Source organism: Neovison vison, chromosome 5, assembly GCF_020171115.1.
Source record: "Neovison vison isolate M4711 chromosome 5, ASM_NN_V1, whole genome shotgun sequence".
NCBI classification, from domain to species: domain Eukaryota; kingdom Metazoa; phylum Chordata; class Mammalia; order Carnivora; family Mustelidae; genus Neogale; species Neogale vison.
This window is the reverse complement of record NC_058095.1, coordinates 25854290-25874786: the sequence shown is the minus strand read 5'-3', so window position 1 is coordinate 25874786 and position 20497 is coordinate 25854290. Positions and strand designations below refer to the sequence as shown.

At 52.3% G+C, this 20497-nt stretch overlaps 1 protein-coding gene across 3 annotated transcripts; it reads right to left on the bottom strand.

Annotated features, from left to right (window-relative positions):
- Positions 1-826: 826 nt before the first annotated feature.
- Positions 827-19913, bottom strand: INPP5K (inositol polyphosphate-5-phosphatase K). Of its 3 annotated transcripts, XM_044248183.1 has the most exons (12): positions 19600-19913; positions 17467-17574; positions 17029-17137; positions 13156-13272; positions 12660-12835; positions 11979-12090; positions 11220-11329; positions 3931-4117; positions 2934-3071; positions 2582-2665; positions 2306-2410; positions 827-2118 (listed from the first exon to the last, which is right to left on the bottom strand). In XM_044248183.1, the coding sequence occupies exons 1-12, from the start codon at positions 19650-19652 to the stop codon at positions 2059-2061; spliced, it is 1359 nt and encodes a 452-aa protein (XP_044104118.1). In that variant the 5' UTR covers positions 19653-19913; the 3' UTR covers positions 827-2058. The 3 variants fall into 3 exon arrangements, with proteins under 3 accessions (XP_044104118.1, XP_044104119.1, XP_044104120.1); XM_044248184.1 differs by lacking the exon at positions 13156-13272; XM_044248185.1 differs by lacking the exon at positions 19600-19913 and having other exon boundaries at positions 17029-17130; positions 17467-17550.
- Between the last annotated feature and the right edge of the window lie 584 nt (positions 19914-20497).

The following is a 20497-nucleotide window of genomic DNA, read 5'->3' as shown; positions in this document are numbered from 1 at the left end:
GGAGGCAGTGGTCCCTGAGATGGAGCGCCGGGGCTACATGGATCAGAATAAGGAGATAGGTATGTTGTTGCTTCTGTTGTTCTTCCAACTGTTCTCTCACAATGATCTTGGAAATGCATACACTCTTTGTATTTTACAGACAACCAGGATTCCTACGTGGGGAGAAGTGTAGCTCGGATTCAAGTCCAGGTCTTGATCTCATCCCTGTGTTTCTGGTCCTGCATGACACCACAGCTGCCTGTGTAACTTGGGATGGACCACGCCACCACTCTGAGCTGTGGCTGCCGTCTGCCAAATGACAGGTGCCGCGTGGCAGTACCCACGAGGCTTGTGCATGTGAGGTGAGAGACGGGCAAGTGTGAGCGGTCACGGGTCTTCTGGTGTGTGTGTGTGTGTTGGGGTGGAGACAGAGATTACCGTTGGAGACCTTGATGTAGGAGGCTCAAGGGGACAAAAAAGATGGTGACATTTTTTAATAGCTCTAGCTGGGACCAAGGCTCAGGGCTAAGGTGAAGGAATGTCAGTGAGGAGGGATGAACCAGTGAACACTGAGCACCTTTTCTGAAAGTCAGCAGTTCCCAGAAACCCATTCTGGTTCACAGCAAGGTAAATGAAGTGCCTGATAGCATAGGAGGCTTGCTCCAACTGTGCCAGGGATCCAGAGGGCCGCCATCCTGGGACCCCAACCCATTCCCATCCAGGCAACATCTGTCACTCTCAGACACAGAACTCTAGTCTAGATCTACAGGGCCCTCGTCCTAGAGCTTAGCAAGGGTATGGAGTCAGACCATCACCACCCCCCCAATCACGGAGCCACACACAAGTGTAAAAGTCATGTTTCTAATGATCCCCCAATACAACAGACATAGAACACAGCCATGGGCCACTAGAAGCCAGGGGGACAGTTCTTGATGGTACACACGGCTCCCAGGGTGGAGTATGGATCACAGAGTGAGGAGTGTCCCTCAGTCTCAGGTCAGAGGATGGATGTGACCGTCACAGAGCAGGTTCCCTGAGGTGTCTTCTCCTGGGAGAAGGGCCATTGAATCACCAGTGGCTGGAGGCAAGTGGCGGGAGTGGGACTGAGTGCCCACACAGCACCCAGAGAATGCTCTCAGAAGACCCTCAAGGCCGGATTCTCCAAAATGACTGGATCCTGGCTCCCTTCTCTGCCTGCCTCCGCTTCAGGTGCTAGGGCAGTCTAGAGAGAGGGCGGGTTCCTGGCCAGTCACTGCAGGTGAGGGTGGGAAGGAGCAGATGAGCTCGACTGGGCAAGAAAGCCCCTGGAAAAGTCTGTGGCCACAGCTCCTCTATCACCTGCCAACCCTTTCACAGGAGGGCAGGTTAGGGCATGGAACCTGACCCACCAGCACAAGCCAATCTGGGGCCAATCCTTTGCTCAGACAGTGAACTTCTGCATCAGACTCCATGGGTCAGGCTCCTACCCACAACACTTACTAAGAGCTTGGGTGGAGGGGCCCTTCATCCTGCCCACTTAGTCTAATTGCTTTTGTCAAAAGCAGGGATCCCACACCCTCTGCCCATCCTGCAGGGGGATGGGCAACGAGATGCCAAGACTCCCAGAACCCAGGCTGCTTGTGCTAAGCAGTCTATGGGGCCTGTGCAAATGTGAGCATCTCCCCCTCCCAGGCAGTCTGAGGCCCAGGATGCCGTGACAAGAATGCAGGCCTGTGCCAGATGGGGCATGTGCCTGGCAGGCCTGCTTGGGCAGGACTGGAAGTGTGTGTGGGGAAAATCGAGAAACGAAATATAGGCTGGAGGGTCCTTCCCACATCCAGGGCTCTGTCCCAGGTCTTCCGTGTTGACAAACTAGTTGGTTTCACTCATATCTCAGCAACAAAAACCTGTATTTAAGGGGCCAATTCTAGAGATCTGGACCAGAGAGAGCCAAGGAGTGTGGCTAGAGCTCCCCCTGGGAGGTGGAGGATACCTGCTACCTCCTCTGGGGGCTGGGCCTGGCCCCTGGTGCTCCTGGCAGTGGTGGGCAGAGCTGGCTGCCAGCTCTGGCCTCCGCCCTGGAACCACTCTTATCCAGGCTCAGATGTGTGGTTGGGATTCACCCAGTGGGTCCTCCGCCAAGAAGGAGCCACGCTGGATCTGCAGGGAGAAAACAGCAGTGATTAGAATGGGGGGAGGCGAGGGAGAAGAGCAGATTTTGCCCTGTGTCTTTCCATCACTCCCCTTCTCCAGTCCAGGCAGCTCCACGGCCCAAGTGGATTCCCAGGCCCATGGCAATGAAGAACCGAGCAGGGGCTCAAGTGCCTTCCCCACACCAACAACATACCTTGAAGGGTTTGCTTATTCCCACCACAGAATGCAGATTGTTGCTATAGTAACAGAGGAGAAACTGGCCCTCGGTCTCAGGGATGTCACTGATATTGAAGTAAACCTGGTGGGGAGGACGGAGAGGAATGGGGTCAGCTCCCTGGCCCAGGGCCCCACCCAGCTCTCACTTACAAGTTATCCCACCCTCCGTTCCTTCCAAAAGACAGAGAAGCGCCCAGGCAAGCCCTCATGTTGGGAGACGTGGTATACCTATCTCAGGGAAGCAGGCAGGTACCTGGCTCAGCCCGTCGCTGAAGGAGACCTGGTTGTCCCTGACCCAGACATAGGACACATAGTCATTAATGTGGCGCAGCCCCACCTGTGGGAGAGGGGATTGGGCAGTCAGTGGTCTGGGAGGACACAGCATCTGTGACAAGTGTCAAGCAGAAGATGCTTCAGCCTGGCAATTGTACTGTACATGCCCCACCCTTCTTCACCACCAGCCTCTAGGTGGGCAAGGACCCCTGTGGGAGATGGGCATGAGCTCTTCAGTCTCCGTGAGACTGAGCTCTTCAGCTCCCGTGAGCCCCCAGGAGGGATAAACCAGGGGGGGAATGGCTGATAGCATATCTTGCCCACCACGTCACCTTGTATAGTCCAATCCAGTCCCAGGGGCTGCTGGGAAAGTCTGGGGTCAAGGAGTAGCTGATCAACATGACGTTCTCCATGGTCCACAGCCCCTCAGGCATCAGGGTGATCGGTGGGGTAGACACCAAAGGCTTCAGCTACATAGAGGTGGGAAAGGGGTTGAAATCCCACAGCATCATTCTTTTCTCTGAGGCTAATGTTCTGGCTGTGAAATGTGAACTTGCAGTGAGGGGGAAGAGGGGCACACATGGGGATGGGCACAGAACTCCACTAGGCAGCCCAAAGAAAGTATTAGACTTTGGCCCACTGGGAGGAGAAAGGGCCAAAGGCTTGCTGGGGGAGGCTGGCCCTGCCAGGGAGGATGGGGCTAGGGGCCCAGTGGGTAACCAAGCAGAGAGCCAAGTACTGAGGGGAGAGGGTAGGGGAGAAGGGGGGAGTTGCTTACAGGTTTAAAAAGGAAGTCAGGCCTCCAGGGTTCCTGACCCAAAGTAGGGCAGTAGTTCTGGGGAGAGCATGAGGGCATGTGGAGGGCCACAATGGTATACAGACAGACAAACCAGCCATATGAGAAAGTTGGGAGGACAACACCCAACACCCTGTAGGTCTCAGAGGAGGTCAACAGTGCCGTGGTCATTTGATGGCAAGATCCAAGGATGGAGGTAGCTCCCTTTGCAACCTGATCCAGGTAGATTTAGGACAAATAGAAGGAAGTCCTACTTCACACAGGAGGTAATAAGCATAATGGAACCCACTAGCCCCAAGGGACAGTACCAAGAGGAAATGGAAACCCATTCACAAAGGGTCTGAGCCTGTTTTTGACAGAGCCCTCAACAGCTTCTAAGAGCTGGGATACCTGACCTGGGAGGAGTGGCAGTGGTGTCCTCCTACCTAGAGGCCTCCCCTGGGAGACATGCTGACATTAGAATCCAAGGCTGGGGGGTTTGAGAGGCGGCCCAGCGGGTGCTCTGTCAAGGGCCGGGCAGCCTAGAAATTCACCTCCAAGTCAAAGGTGCTGGTCACAGGCTTATGGTCACTGACACAGTACATCATGTGGCTGACATAGCTCCTCAGAGACAGGAAGAAGTGGGGGGCTGGCGGCCTCTGGGTTTGGGGGTTGGCCTGGGGCTGCCGCTTCAACCTCCACAGGATACGGTCGGTCCAAGCAGGCTTGCGTTTTTTCTCACTGGGGGTGGAGGGGAGAAAGAATGCGGAAAGAAGGGTTGGCAGGAGAGCAAGAAGGTACCCCAGCAGGCCTGCTGGAGCCCCCAACACCAGGGTCTCTCAGTGGCCATGAGACCTCTGGGCCACAGTGGGAGTGTGGCATGGCAGCCGGCAGAAGGGGGCCTGAGAGAACCAGAAGCCGACTGGTCTTTGTCAGACTCTGCCAAGGACCTTCAGTCTAGTCTATATTTTTATGAATCCAACTGTGATTCAGAAACATTCCACTCCAAAGCTTTTTTAACTTCTAGAACAAAAACAGCAGACCAGAGAGAAGCTGAGGTTTGGATTTTGGAGTTAGAGGTAAGCTGGAATTTGGCTTCCCTCTCACTACTGGTGGAACCTTAGAAAAGGAAAGAGAAGTACTTGGGGATGCTCCCTGTGTGTCCACTGTCAATACTGCCTGTCCCCTCTCTCAGGTGGAGAAATCAAGACTCAGTAGGGAAGGAACTTTCCCGAAGTCACACAGTGACTGGGTGGTGAAGTCAGGATTCAAGGCCAGGCGGCATGACCAGATGGCACAAGCTCTTCATGACCAGGCCACCCCCTCTCGGCCTCCACTTCCTCATCCGTAAAATGAAGGTAATAATAGTTACCTTACAGGTCTGCTGACACGATTAAATAAGATAAAGCACACAAAATCTTTAGCACCGTGCCTGGTGCAAAATAAGCTCTCTGTAATCACTGGCTATTGTGACTCTTTGTTCGCAAGAGTCAACTGAGACCCCTCTGGCCTGTTCTTTGCTTACTGGCTTCTCTGCGGAGCCCTGAGGCTGTACAGCCCTGGGAGATAGGAGTGATTTCCTTCCCTAGGTAACTGAGACAACCGGCCCAAGGGAGCTACAGGGCTGTTCTGAAAGATCGGCAGTTCTCTAAGACCAGGCCTTGCCCTCCAAGGATGGGGTGGAGCCCAAGTCCTGGAATGGGGGTGTGGGCAGTTGCTGCTCTGGGTTCTTCCCCCTTGATTTTAAAAGAACCCAGAATAGTAAAGCCTAGTCAGATGGTTCCTGCTCTAAAACCCTTCAGGAGTTTTCACTGCCTCCAGAATAAAGCTCAAGTCCCCAAGCACGGTTTTCCAGGAGCCTGACACCCCTGTCCTACACTGTCTCCCACCATTGTCCCAGACCCGCCTACCAGGGACTCTCTGGCCTCCGGACCTTTACTCTTGCAGTCTGTGCTGCCTGGAACACCCATCTTCACAGAGAGAGGCCCAGTGGCAATGCTGCCTTTGTCAGAAAGCCGTCTTTGAGCTCTATTTTCTGCTTCCAAAGCATTTTGCACCAGTGTTTTCCCTATTATGTTATGCAGTGCTGTCGTTTTCAGTTGGCATACTGGTCTGTGTGTGAGCCTGGAAGGCAAGCACTGGCTCTCGAGATGTCCTGCGCAGCCTCAGCCTTAGTACAGAGCCGGCACTTAGCCAGCCTGACTGCTCATGGAACCTAAACTCAGGAAAACCCCAAGCTCGACCTCTCTCCTTAGAAATGCCCATCTAGGGGCGCCTGGGTGGCTCAGTGGGTTAAGCCGCTGCCTTCGGCTCGGGTCATGATCTCAGGGTCCTGGGATCGAGCCCCGCATCGGGCTCTCTGCTCGGTGGGGAGCCTGCTTCCCTCTCTCTCTCTCTCTGCCTGCCTCTCCATCTACTTGTGATCTCTCTCTGTCAAATAAATAAATAAAATCTTTAAAAAAAAAAAAAAAAAAAGAAATGCCCATCTAATCCTAACATACACACTTTAAGATGCTGATAACCAGGTTGCAAGTCTACTTTTTGTCTTCTGTTTGATTCACTTACTATTTTATTTTATTTAAAGATTTTATTTATTTGACAGACAGCGCGTGCAAGCAGGGGGAGCAGCAGAGGGAGAGGGAGAAGTAGGCTCCCCGCTGAGCAGGGAGTCTGATGCAGGGCTGAATCTGAGGACCCTGGGATCATGACCTGAGCCATCCAGGTGCCTCCACTTACTATTTTATTTTATTTTAATTTTTTATTTTCTTAAAGATTTTATTTATTTGACAGAGATCACAAGTAGGCAGAGAGAGAGGTAAGCAGGCTCCCTGCCGAGCAGAGAGCCTGACTCCGGGCTTGATCCCAGGCTCCCAGGATCGTGACCTGAGCTGGAGGCAGAGGCTTTAACCCACTGAGCCACCCAGGTGCCCCTACTATTTTATTTTTTAAAAATATTTTATTTATTTATTTGATAGAAGGAGAGAGATCACAAGTGGGCAGAGCAGCAGGCAGAGGGACGGGGGAAGCAGGCTCCCTGCTGAGCAGAGAGCCCAATGTGGGGCTCAATCCCAGGACCCTGAGATCATGACCTGAGCTGAAGGCAGAGGCTTTAACCCACTGAGCCACCCAGATGCCCCTCCACTTACTATTTTAAGTTAACATTTCTGACGTACTATTGTCAATTCAACAGCAATATAGTCTTCTAGCAACAGAGAGGCAGAATGCTGTCTCGCTGGTGAAGTCTGATTCCAGGATCAGACACCAGGATCTGGGGGGAGGTCCTGCCCTGTTAACGAAGAACTCTGTGGTTCTGGCTGGTGAACATGTGACTTGGAGAGAGGCTCCTTGCCCTCTCTCCACACCTGGCCCTGGGCCTCTCTTCCCTCTGCCTGTTCCTGAATTATATCATTTTATAATTAACTGGTAATCTAGTTTGATAGAGAGAGAGAGAAAGCTATGTGCCCCTGGGCAAGTGACTTCACTTCTCCCAGCCTCAGCTTCAGCTCTCAGATGGGGGTGACAGCAGTACTTTGCTTCAAAGAGTCGTAGTGAGGATTAAACAAGTTAAGGTGTGTTAAGGGAGGGGTTAAGAGGTGCTAACCGGCTCGGCCACATCTGTTTAGGGCTCCCGGGGTTGTCTCAACCTTCTACTCTTCTGAGGAGTGCTCAGAGCACATCAGAATATGCTATTTCCACTCCAGAGATGACAGACACGGAATCTCCGAACCCACCTTGGACATTCAGTACCTAGCCATACTTAAACTTGGGAGTGATCCACACAAATGGACCACTTTCCCTTTCAAAGCATTCTCCCTCCCTAACTTCCCTATTCCGGTGACTAGCTTATTATATGCTGGGCAACTGGGGATCTGAAAAACGGGACTGACAAGGTCCTCGAGGAGCTTGTCTGGCAAAAATTTAAAAAAAAAAAAAAAAAGACAAGAAACAAGTAAAATGTGTACAAATTGAGCTGCCTGGCTGGCTCAGTTGGTAGAGCCTATGCCTTTCAATCTCAGGGTCCTGAGTTCAGGCCTCATGTTGGGCGTGGAACATACTTAAAAATAAATAAATACATGTGCATGTACGAATTAAATATTACATATATTCCCCCAGTTCTTCACTTCTTTCTTAAAAGGGGTGGTTTAGTCAGTTATGGGTCTGCCTTCGGCTTGGGTCATGATCTCAGGATCCTGGGATTGAGCCCCGAATTGGGCTCCAGCCCCACATTGGGCTCCCTGCTCAGTGGAGGGCCTGTTGCTCTATTTGTGCTCTCTGTATCTCTCTGTCAAATAAATAAATAAAAATCTTTTTCAAAATTTATTTATTTATTTTAGAGAGAGGGAGAGAGAGTGCAGCGGGGAGGGGTCAGAGGGAGAAAGAAATTCAAGCATACTCAAGCCCCGACTTGGGGCTTGATCCCAGAACCCTGAGATCATGGCCTGAACCAAAACCAAGAGTTGGATGCTTATCCAACTACATCCCCCCATAGGCCCTCCCACATCCAGTTCTCCATTTCTTTTTTTTTTTTTTTTTTTTAAAGATTTTATTTGACAGACAGAGATCACAAGTAGGCAGAGAGGCAGGCAGAGAGAGAGGAGGGAGCAGACTCTCCGCTGAGCAGAGAGCTCGATGTGGGGCTCGATCCCAGGACCCTGGGATCATGACCCGAGCCGAAGGCAGAGGCTTTAACCACTGAGCCACCCAGGCGCCCCCAGTTCTCCATTTCTAATAATAATTGTGAAACATGGGATCCTTCTGTTCATTCGACCCTGTGATAGTGTCACATGGACTGTCCTGATCCTCTTGGCCCTGCAAGACTGTTACAGGTCACATTCTCCCTCCACTACAAGACACTGAAGTTCAGAGGTCACTCTGTCCAGGCAGAAGTCAGATGCTTGCCTAGGTCTATGAAGTCCGTGCTCCTTCCACTGCACTCCAACGTGGCCAATTCCCAGCAGTGAACTGTCTCCTCAAATGCCTTACCAGAACCAGACCTCACTTAGGATTTTTGGCTGAATGGTTGTGACTGAGTACCAGAATTGTTTCTGGAGATTAGTGTGTCCTTACTTTAGACAAAACCAACTAGCTCTGCAAATATTTCTTTAAGAGCCTAGAACATTGAGCCGATTTATTGACCCCTAGAAATGTGTTCCATTTCTGGGTCTGAAATAGTCTGAAATGAACTCTTCCCTTCGGAAAAGTCTTACTGAACTCTGGAGAGGAGTCTTGACTAGATTGATCATAAGATCCTCTGCTCATTGCCCAGTGGAGAGGCTGACCAGGCTCATGTCAACCGTAACAAAACCCTACAGCAATCCCTGACTTTAACAGGATTTCCCACTCTGAGCCTGTTCAGCCTCCCCTGTAATGGAGCTGACCTCGTTTCTCATGATATCTTGGCTCAGGGATGTTGCTGGGCAAAGCTGATGTGTACCATGCGGTGCACACAAGTCACTCATGGTCACTTTGTATAGCCGGTGAGGCTCTTCTCAAGGTGCCTCTCATCAGTGCTGCTGACTGACCGGAATGCCTGCCCTTCTCTCTGCCGGACTCCACTGTTTCCTTGACAGCAGCTCTGATTAACTCCTGGCTTCAGCTGCCCGCCTCTTTACCATTCGCTCAACCTCCTTCGACACTTCCAGAGTTCTAGAACCTTCTACTGACCAACTCCTGGACTTGATAGTGCTTACTTGGATTTCTTGCTATGGGTGGATCCCTCTAATAGAGGGGTTGCCCCTTAAAGACCTTATCTTCTCCTTCTGTCCTCCTGGGCTCCTGATTCAAACAAATGCCAGGCGCTATGCTACATACCAGAGTTGGTCATAAATCAGATCCAGTCTCTCTGGGCATTCGTAATACAACAGGAAAAGCCCACTGTGTCTTGAAAGCAGCAGTAGAAGCATGGTGTGGGTAATGCTTTTGGGCAGCGTGTGGGCAGGAGAAAACGCTCAGTGAGATGGGGAAGGGTGAGGGAAGGCTTTCTAATAGCGATGATGTCTGAGCTGAGTTTTCAAGGATGAAGAACAGTCTGGTTACACAGGCACATGGTTAGTGCTCCAGCAATATCAATAACAATGTGGACTGTATCCACTGTGTGGAAATAAGTACCTGCCTTCTTCTCTGCAAGACTTCGCTGTCCCCATCCTGCCCGCCCTTTTGCTGCTGTTGGCAAGACTGGCTGTGAATCTGGAGGTGCTGTGGGCTAGACTGAAGCACTGGAGGCCACAGAGTAGAGTCGGATCTCAGCTCCAGCTCCGCCATTACTAGTTGAGTCTCCTGGGGAAGTCCTTTAACATCTCGGAGCCTCTGTAACCAATTTCAGTACCTGCTGACCCCAGCCTAGCCAACACTCAGCTGTCTGTGAGGACTTCTAGTCTCCTGGTGGTTTCCCTACGATACCTGGGGGTGGGAGCAAAGGGTCCCCCGGCCACATGGCCTGCCAGCAGCTCTCTCCCTGCTAGCAAGAGGGGATTGAAAATCCGTCAGTAGAAGATCCCAGCTGCCAAGGTCCAGGCCCATCCCACTGAGGCCTCACAACGTCCAAGATAGGTCTCATCTCCAATGGATGGCTGGGGAGACTGGCAGTCTCCCTGCAGCTGTGGCCCCAGGCCAGCTGGCCAGCCGGAACCTGCCCTCTTCCCTCGTTTCTGGCCTGCTCTGTGGCCCAGGCTAGGCTCTGTTTCCAGGGTTCATGGCCTCTTCTTGTGTGTGCTGCCCAGGCCATGACCCCAGCACATCTTGCTCCATGCTCCCAACACGCCTCCCCCCCACCCCACCCCTTCCTTGGAGGGGACGCCGTGGCTTGGCTGTACCACTGCCAGCACAGGGCCGTCCTACTTCTCAGCCTGGCCCAGCTGGGGAGACACCTGTTCATTCCCCACATTCTAGAGGCTCTGCCCTGGAGGCACTTCCCACCTCCCTCATAAGACAGTCTGGCTAAGAGGAGTAGAGGAAGGTGAGACAAAAACCTTGTGACACAGACGGGGCTCTTCTCTGTCTTCAAAAAGATTGGAATCCTTGCCAAATTGGGCCGGGAACTTCAGGCCAGAGCTGCTCTTGACCCTCTGCCTAAGCTGCAAGTCTGGGTGGTTACCTGGCCCCTTCTCAGCTTCTTAAAGAGGTATTTAGTACAACTACTACCCCAAGACATGAATCTGACCACAGCAGTTGTCACGGTGCTTACCAGGTGCCAGGCACTGGAGCTGAGCACATGCGAGGTCTCATTTAATCCTCAACCCCATGAGCTGGATACTAATATCCCCATTTTATAGATGATCAAATTGTTTAAATATCTTATCCGAGGACACGCAGCTGATCAGTGGCAGAACAGTATTTTTAACTACTAGATGCACTGTTCCTACATTGTTCCCCATAAACTCCTCCACTGACAACAACGACTTCACCTTCCTATGTAGTACCTGATCCACTCCCAGCTGGGACAGGGGTACCTGAGCCAGTAACTGGTTGAGCCAAGATTTCTGTTCCCCTGTCTGGGAAGGCCCAGAAAGCCTGGGGGAGTGGAAGCAATGTTGAAATGCAGTCTCTCCCAAGCGAGGAATCAGCCACTTCCCCCCATCTCCTCCCACCCCTATCCTTGCCAGCACCTTCCTGCTCCCTGAGGACACCACAGTCAGCGCCTCATGAGGCGGCTGGGAGGTGCCACTCCTGAGGTGATGGCTGGATCTATTCCTGCTTTCCTAACACTTCTATTCTGAGGCAGCTCCCTCTGCCACCAGAGCCCAACACAACCTGACTTCTGAGGCCTCCTGGCCCCTCATTTCCTGCTCCCAGGCTAATTCCAAATCAGTGGCAGGATGATCCTCTCCTGGGGGAGCCCCCTCACCTGGTGTCATAGTTGTTGGAGTTCTTATCGAACTTGTAGGTGGGTGGGAAGAGCAGGGGGCCCTCCTGGAACTCCCGGAGCAGTGGATCGTGTCTCTTGGCGATGCTGAGCTGGAGAGAAAGGCAGAGTCCCACCTCCTAGTAGTCCTGACCCAGCAGCCTGGCATACACTCCATTTGACGGATCACACATGCCGCCGAGGTAGGCCAGCAGTCAACACCACTTCCCTTCCTCGCTGCCTTAGTGACAGCCTCAACGGCCCGTCCCCACTCCACCTCCATCCCCAGGAAAGCGGAATCCTTTAGCAAACATTATTCCAGAGTCCGAGGGGAGGCCGCTGCCTGCCATTTTCCAGTCCTGGGATTATGGGAACCTGGCTTTGAATTCCATCTCTCTGGGAGTCACTAGTAAACTTGTATCAGAGCCCCCCAAAGGGCTGGTATCTCATCCTCCAGGAGGCAAGCAAGCCTGGGGATGAAAAGACAACAGGGACCCAAGAGAGCTGGTGCCCAGTGCAGGACCATGGTAAGTCGAAGGCCTTGCTCCCTATCTTAATGCACACCCAGCAGCTCCTCCAGGGGAAGACCAGGCCCCGGGTGCAAAGCCCTGTTAAACTCCTCCCCACCTGGGAACAAAGACTTCAGAGGCCTGGAAACGGAGAATAGGCGGCTGAGGGACCTGAGCGGTGCCCCCCACGTTTGATGCTGGACTTCCACAATAGGCTCAGATCACCCCTCTGGACCTTTCCCTCACTTGATACCTGATCCTTCTCCCATAGGTCACTGTAACACCGATTTTTTATGGATTCCCGGACAAAATGCAGCCCAAAGTCATCAATCCGGAAGTTCATGTCTCCAAACCATAGAATGAGGCTGCAGAGAGAAAAGAAGGAAGCTGAGGGTTGTGACAAGGTAAGAGAAGGGAGGAGCAACAGGCCTTAGGTCTGCTCACTCCTCCAGCGGTGAGCTTGAGGGGCAGGTGAGACGCTGGAAGCTGGGAGGAGCCAATGCCAGGGATGATTTGGCATGAGTCCTGATGAACTGTTCTCGTGGCTGCTTCCCAGCTGTTTTAGCCAAAGACACCAGCGCCCAGGGGCAAGCAGCAAATAGAGCAGGCTCTTGCCCTCCCTCCCCCTCCCTCAGTGGGCCACCAGGCAAGGCTGAGAACCAATTCCCCATGGGTGAACTCAGGAACTCTGGGGTAATCGATCTGGGATCTTTGGAAGTGTCCAGAGTTCTAAAGCAGGACACGGAGAGGAGGGTAGCAGGGGAAGGGAAGGGGTTCTAGGCCCCAGGCAGGTAAAATTGGACAAGAGAGCCAGAGCATCAGGGAGGAGGCTGGGAAAGGGCCGGAGTGGAACAGAGGCAGCCTGAGGGTAATGCTAGCCTGGGCTGGTGTGGGGGTGAGGACAGGGGGCAGCAGTCCATGAGTACACACTCACTCATGGTCCAGGATGTTGGGGATATCCTGTCCCTCAAAATTTTGCATCTCCAGGATCCGATCAAAGTGCTCCAGCCGCTGGTCATTGTTGGCCATGTGAGGGGGCAGGTGGCAGTTGACGATGCTAATGTAGTAGCCATAGAGCTTCAGGCAGATGTTGACGCCCCCTTTGTTCCCCTGACAGGATAAGTGGGCACAAGGGTGGGAAATGGCTCTGGGTAAGACCCACCTCCCCTTTCCCATCTCCAGCCTGAGGGGAGATCATCTGGCCTGCTGCCAGATCTCCCAAGGGCCAGACGCTCAGCTCCCCAGAGTGACCTCCCCATCCAAGAGCCCAGCTCACCCAGCCTGAGGTCTCAAGGGTGCTGAGCTCCCAGAATTAGGAGAGCATATATGCATCACCCCCTTTTCCATCTGCTCGCCCCTAAAGCGTCCAGCCCTCCCCAGCCCAGCGGCGAAAGCCTCCCAGTTTGAGACTCAGACAACTCCATCCTTACCCAGTACCCGAAGAGGCCCGTGGGGGTGGATTTAGTAGAGAGGATCTGGACAAAGGGCAAATGCTGATGCTTGGCAAAGAACAGTAAGAGGAGCCCCTGCATGCGGACACTGGAGACCTACAGCAGAGGGGGGACAATGGTCATTCATTCCCCTGCACAGGCCAAGGAAGTCCCTGCCTAGCTAGCCCTGAGGTCGACGGTGTCTCAGCTCCAGGCTCAGCATTTACTCCAGAGCTGCCGAGTGATGCATTCTGCCGAGCGCACTGCCTCTTCCTGGGCTTGGGGTGCAGAAGGGAGGCGGAGAAGACAAGGCTGCCAGGGCACCCTGCCATCAGGAGGGCATCGACCTTCCAGTCCCAGCACCATGGAGCCTAGGGACTCCTCTCACCATGCTCTGTGGGTCCGTAGGGCACTCCAGGCTGCCATCCCCATGCACCAGGGGCTCAGAGAGGGATGGCACGATGTAGGATAGTGGCTAAGGGCACTGGCTTTGTTGGAAGTTAGCCAGATCTGGGTTCAGATCCCACTTGGGCTCCTAGTATTTGCTGTTGGGCCCAGTCTCAGTCTATTTGCTCATTGAAAAATCAGGACTCTACCTCATCTATCTCATAGATGCCAGAAGGATTAACTGGCAGCTATTCTTTGCTGGTTTAAGGATTTAAATTTTTTTTTTTTTTTTTTTTTTTTTTAGTAATCTCTATTACCAATGTGGGGTTCAAACTCATGACTCCAAGATCAAGAGTCTAATGCTCTTCTGAGCCAGCTAGACACCCCTGGTTTAAAGATTTTTAAAAAGTAAATGCAGGGAGGGGCACCTGGCTGGCTTGCAATTCTTGATCTCAGGGTCAAGAGTTCAAGCCCCATGTTGGATGTGGAGACTACTTAAAAAAATAAAAAAGTAAATTCAGGAAAAGAATATGAGAGGCTTCTAGGGTGCTAGAAATATTCTGGGGGCTCCTGGGTGGCTCAGTGAATTAAAGTCCCTGCCTTCAGCTCAGGTTGTAATCCTGGGGTCCTGGGATCGAGCCCTGCATCGTGCTCTCTGCCCAGCGGGGAGCCTGCCTCCCCCGCCCCCTGCCTGCCTTTCTGCCTACTTGTGATCTCTGTCAGATAAATAAATAAAATCTTAAAAAAAAAAAGAAAGATTCTGTACCTTGTCTTGACTGGTGGTAACAATGAAGCATAGACACATAAAAATCTACCAAAAATACACCTAATTTCTGTATACATTATAATGCTCAGTGGGAAAAAAATTAAGAAAATGCTCCCCCAAATAATTACACGCTGTAGGTAGCTAGATCTCCATGAAGGCGATGCAGGGGCAATGAGAGCAAGCATGGTGGACGTGCGTTTACAGGCTGGGAAGAACAGCCACCGTCTCCAGAGATCCTTCACACTGCATTTAATCTTCACCCCAACCTTGGAAGGAAGAGCTGTCCCTGTTCTGCAGATGGAAGGCCGAGGCTCAAGGAGATTAAGGAACCAGGACGACTACTCGGATAACAATGTTAGAGGTCCGGGATCCGTATAATTCCTGCTCTCTGTGAGACAGGGTGGGACAGGGCCGTAGCCAGTGACCCTCTCTCTCAGCCTCAGCCTGTCTATACCTACCACCCGAGTAGCTGTTTCCGGAGCTTGAGGTTGCAGAGGCCAAGGAGGAAATCCCCGGGTGGGGAACATGTACTGGGGCCTTCCAGGAATTATGAAACTTGATCCCGCAGGCCAGGAGATCTGCCACAGCAGAGGAGTCAAAGCAGGGGGAACCCCAAACCCAAGACTGAGTGAAGGAGGTATGAAAACCTAGCTTTGGATAGAGGTTACTACAAATGTGTTTCTAACAGCACCCTCTAGCCCCGGTCTTGGCTTCCCATTCACGAGCATGCACACCAATGGAACTGACTCCTAAGGAACTGATAAAGATCCAGGAAGAGCTTTCAGGCTTAATCCTGACCCACGCAGCAGGTCTGGACTAATGGGACCCCAAAAGAAAGCACCAGTCCGCTTTGTGAAGGAGCAAGGACGGGGAGGAGGGTGGGAGGCAGGAAAGGCTGGGACTGGGAGAAAGGGTGGGGCTGTGGGGAAAGGCGGGAGGCTTGTAGGGGAAGTTTTGTTGGAGGAAGTGAAGTAGGAGGAGCTAAGGAAGGGGCTAAAGGGAGGGAGCTGGGGCCCTAGAGCCAACAAAAGGAGTCAGGTCCAGGCTTCTCAACCTCTAAATGCCAAACTCCCATCAGAGGAAGAGGCTGCAAAAGCAGGACTCACTCCTTTACCCCTTCACCTAGTTCTTGGCTAGGGGAAGGAGAGTCACCCATCTGCTTTGGGTGCCAGGCCTTAAGGCAGGCCTCCCGAATGCAGGAGGCCAAATGGGTAGAGTGGCTTGTGTCCCTGCTACAAGCTGAGCTAATTTCTTTGGCTTGATTCCATTCTACCAATCCCTTGCCAGTTAGCCAGGGTGCAGGAAAGACTCCGGTCTTGGGAAGAGAGTGTGTGGGGAGAGAGGTGTTTCTGCCTTCTTGGAGGCTCTAACTGTGCCTCTGTAGTAAGAGGTCTGAGCTTCACCTGGAGAAAGCCAAGGGCTTGGGAACTGGCCTTTTCCAGCTTCAGCAGCAGGACAAAGCTTGTATTCCCTCCTCCTGGCTCAGCCCTTAAGAGGACTCACAGCTCTTGCCTCAGCACCATTAAGCAAACTGGGGTAAAAGAATGAATTCTGAATAAATTAGTCACCCAGGAAGGGGCTAGATGAATTCTGATATTTCCAAGAAGCACTGCATAGGGTGCTTTGAATGGGACAATGCTTCATGCCTCAGCTGTGCAGGACATAAAGGTGAAGACCCAGCAGTCTAGAGCCTTCCTGTGGATTCTCCTATGGTCTGCTTTCCCCAAAGAATACTGGCCCTTCAGACTGAGAACTATTTTCCCTCCATTTTTCTCCCCTCTCCAAACCTCTGGGCCTCTGAGAATTTGAGGTACATGTCTCCACAATCAGAGGACACCCTCTGATACCAGTTAGCTATGGCATACCTGTCAGCCTCAGATCACCAGCACAGCAATAAAATGTAATAGTTAAGAACATGGGTTATTATTGCTTCTTGGCCTTTTGGCTAAGATCAAGCAAAGAACATGGGTTATGGGGCTCCTGGGTAGCTCAGTCAGTTAAGAAATCTGCCTTCCGCTCAGGTCATGGTCCCGGGGTCCTGGAATTGAGCTCCACACAGGTGCCCTGTTCAGTAAGGAGTCTGCTTCTCTCTCTCCCTCTGTCCCTCCCCCCTGCTCTATCACTCTGAAATGAATAAATGGAAAATCTCTATAAATAAATAAATAAAATAAAAATAAATTCCATGCTAAGTACAATAAAGAAAAAAAAAACATGGATTATGAAATTTGAAAGATCTAGATTCAAATCCCAGACAGCCTGTGACCTTTGAGTCTTGGTTTTACCTGTACAATACCCGCATTTCAAGGGAGTTAAGAGCTCTCAGTAACATACATAAAGTTTACTTATAATGCTTACTACCAAGTAAGCATTCGGTAAGTGTTAGCAGTTACTATTATACTCAGGGACTTCAGGCCTGGCATGTGAGCAGGGACTTCAGGCTGGCAGTGAAGTGTTAATAAGCCCTGCTGAGCTTCCCCCCAGGATTCTCCCGACCTGAAAAATGTCCAGGTTTTAAACCAACCCCTGGGGTCCCAGCTCAGCTCCAGCTACACTGGAAAGACACAAAGCAGGCAGGAGTCCCAGGAAGCCAGGTGCAGCTGAGGTTTAGGCCTTTAAATAAATGGAAACAGCATGAAAGTCTATGTGGGAGACCACAGGACTGGGGGTTAGTGAGGGGAGGTGAGACACACTTCCCAACTGCCCATGAACTTGTAAGTTACCTTGACGAAGCTCAGAGGGGAAAGCACATCCATGAAGAAACTGCTCCATGGGTCTTCAAAGGCAGTGTCAGAAAGGAGGCTCATGATCCCACAGTTCATTTCCTGCAAACTGCCCATCCCAGGTCAGAGGCTGTCCCCCTGGCCTGGAGGGTAGTACTTCTGCCACAGACATTTAGTACTGCCCTTGGCACTTTCAAATCTTGGGTACTCATGATCATGATCTCGCCCTCCCGTGGCCATTGACTACCAACCCCTTGCCATTACTGACGCAGGACAAGAAACACTGACTGGTCCTGATGCAGGCTGAAAGCTCCTAGCCTTCAGACTCCACAGCGAGGGAGGACAGATTATAGCAGTACCCCGTGGGGACCACTTTGGGCTGGTCGGGTTTATCTGTCTCAGCAATGGAATGGGGGAAGGGGCACTGCAGACACCTACCCAATGACATACATGTCCAGATTCAGGTTGTCTTTGTTCAGCTGCAAGAGATCACTGAGGTCCAGAGGAGGTGCTGCAGAGGCCACGTTCCATGTCACAACATGTATGCTGTGGAAGGGATGCAAAGGGAAGTCGTGGAGGGAGGAGGATAAGACCTGTTCCAGGTGACGGACAGGGGTCTGGGCCTGCTAATGGCTATACCACAATCTGCTGCAACCAGAATGGGAAACGGGAGTTTCTGTATCTGGTAGTGGGGAACAGGGGCATTGAACTACAAAAGCCTTTCATCTTCACTTTGTCCTGAAGCAGGAAATTTCCACCCTGTTTTGGCTTCTCCATGCAGGCCCACAGCTGCCCACAGCTGGCAGCACTCATGCTGCTGACATTAAGAAAGGCTGCCAAAGTGGGCACAAAGGTTTCAGGGTCAGGCGAGGGGAGGGATGGGGATGGGGTGCATAGTTAGGAATTTAATCATTTCACCAGCCATTCACACCTCAGGGCTCCTAAGACCACCAGAAAGAGTCTAGAAATTCAGTTTTTACCTCGTAAGAGGACTCAGCACTCTAAGATAGGAGCATTTCTAAAATAACAAAGATAACACCACCACATGCCCTTCCTTCCTTCTTCCTAGCAAGTCCCTGGAGCATAACCCAATTCTGCCAAGCATTTCAGGGAGCCTAAAGCAGAAGATAACAGAGTTCTCAACATCTCTCTCAAGAGTCTAACCTCTTGGGAGCCTGGGTGGCTCAGTCATTAGGCCTAATAGTCATTAGGCGACTATTTTCAGCTCAACACGGGTCAGGATCCTGGGGTCCTGGGATTGAGTCCCGCATCAGGCTCCCTGCTCAGTTGGAAGTATGCTCCTCCCTCTCCCACTCCTCCTCGTGTTTACTCTCTTGCTGTCTGTCAAATAAATAAAATCTTAAAGAGTCTACCCTCTTTTGGGAAAACTCATCAGCTGGACATCCTCAACCTTGGCTTCATATACACCTTAGGGAAGCAAGAGAACTAGATCAGCAGCTCTCAATAACAATGGATCCCATCAGAGGCTCAGGGGAAGGAGACACTTCAACTGAATAGTTACAGCAACACTCCCAAGAAAGCCCCAGACTCAGCTGAGTACAGAGCAGTCAGGGGCTACAACACCTGCAGAGACCAAGGTCCAGCCACCAAGCCTTAGGTGAGTCCTAGGTACACCATGAGGAGGAGGACCTGCAGCAGAGGAAAACCTAGAATGAGCACAGAAACCGGGTGGAGAGAGGTGGGAGAAAAGGGCTGGATGTCCAAAAACATCTCTTCTCCACCAGATCCTGTTCTTAGAGGTCCATGTTCTAAAACCACAACTTGAAATTCTTGGCGGACTTGAAACAACTTCCTGCCCCTCCCTACGAACATCAACAAAACAATACACAAACTACCTTCCCAGGCATTAGGCCAGAGATTCTGCACTTCGTTTGTTTACGATCTCCCCCTGCCGTCCAACAGAGGATTAAGGAAAGCAGCCCTTTCAGTCCAAGGCTCTTTGTTTTCCGAGGGACCTGCTCTAAATGGATGGAGCGCAAAAGTCGGGATTTCTCGCTCTCAGTCTCAGATTCGACGATTAGCCGCAAATCCTTGCATCGTGACTTGCACTAAGTTGGTGATTAGCTTTGTTCTTCGTTAAAGAGCAAACATGGGACCGGGCTCTATCACTGCGCTAACGGATCTTACCTAAACCTGATTTCGGATTGCGGGAGGTCACAAAGGGATCAGCAGACCCCGTGATGTATGTGTTGATCAAAAGAACAAGATTTCTATTCTAGAGCTGAGAGGAGAATGCCTTGTTATGTCTTTACCCCAAACAGCCCCATACTGCTGCCTCCGCCAGGTGCCAACCGAGACACCTGCGAGGGGAGCCTAAATAGGAACGAGCTCGGCAGCCTGAGTTTGGAAGGAGCGCGGAGCTTGCGCCCAAAGCAACCCCCTCAATATTGCCTTGGGAGAACCGGGGAGGGTCTCTGAACTAGAATCAGCCCTGCAGGCCCGGTCCCTTCTCTCCCAGTCTGGCTGTACCTCAGATCCGCAGCCCCGAAAGGATAGGAGAGGGTGATCCCGCCCGGAACAGGTCGGCTTGCCCGCAGCCGCCTTCCTCACCTGAGCGTCTTGCTTCTCGGTTCAGTCGTCTTCCGTGGGCTCTCGGCGGCCATCGTCCCCACGCCGCGCCCCGGCCGCTCCTGGCCCGATCCACCTCCCTCTGGCAGCAGGTCCCGGCTACCTTACTCTCCCCGGATTGTTTTCCTTCCGGATTCTGACCCTCCGCCTCGGCTTCCGTACGAGGCGGGGCTTGAGGGCACGGAGGGCTCTGGATGGTGCGGCCTGGGGGAACAGGCGGGACTCGCCAAAGAGCGCGAAACGGTGAAAGGCTGGGAGGAAAGAGGCTCAGGGTATCCGGGACGTCAAGAGAGGCGCGTCTCGGTGCCAGCAGAAGCCGACGCAACACTGCCCCGCCCCACCGCGCGCGACTGTCAAACCCGCGGCTCCCACGGTGCCCCGCGCGAGGCCGGCCGGGAGGGGCGGTGTTCCGGCTGAAGCCGCCGCCCGGCCGCAGCGGCGTCCGCGGCCCGCAGGGTTTCGCCGAGGCTTGGAGAGGACGTCTCCAACTGTGCGCTGTGCCCTTCCACCTCCCCAACGTCCACAAGTCCAAAGGGCAAGGGTGAGGGTGGGGTGGCAGCCCGGCCACTCTCCTGCCTGTGAACCAGTGTCTTTGCCCCTCATCTACAGGTGATCACTCTCGTACTGGTCATGGAGCTCCTCCATCCTTAGTTCTCCTCCACTGCCACTTTCAAGTGTTTTCTCGCTTTTCACATTCATTAGGTTACCTGTTACACATTGGACGTTGGGGGTGCCTGGACTCTTAGAAAATTAGCCGCCAAAGAATGAAAAATAAATCACTACCTCTATGTGATAAATAAAAATGAAAAAATTTGCCCAAGATTAAGATGTTCTTCAAATAACTGGTTCATCTTGTGCTGGTGGGGGGGTGGGTGAGAGG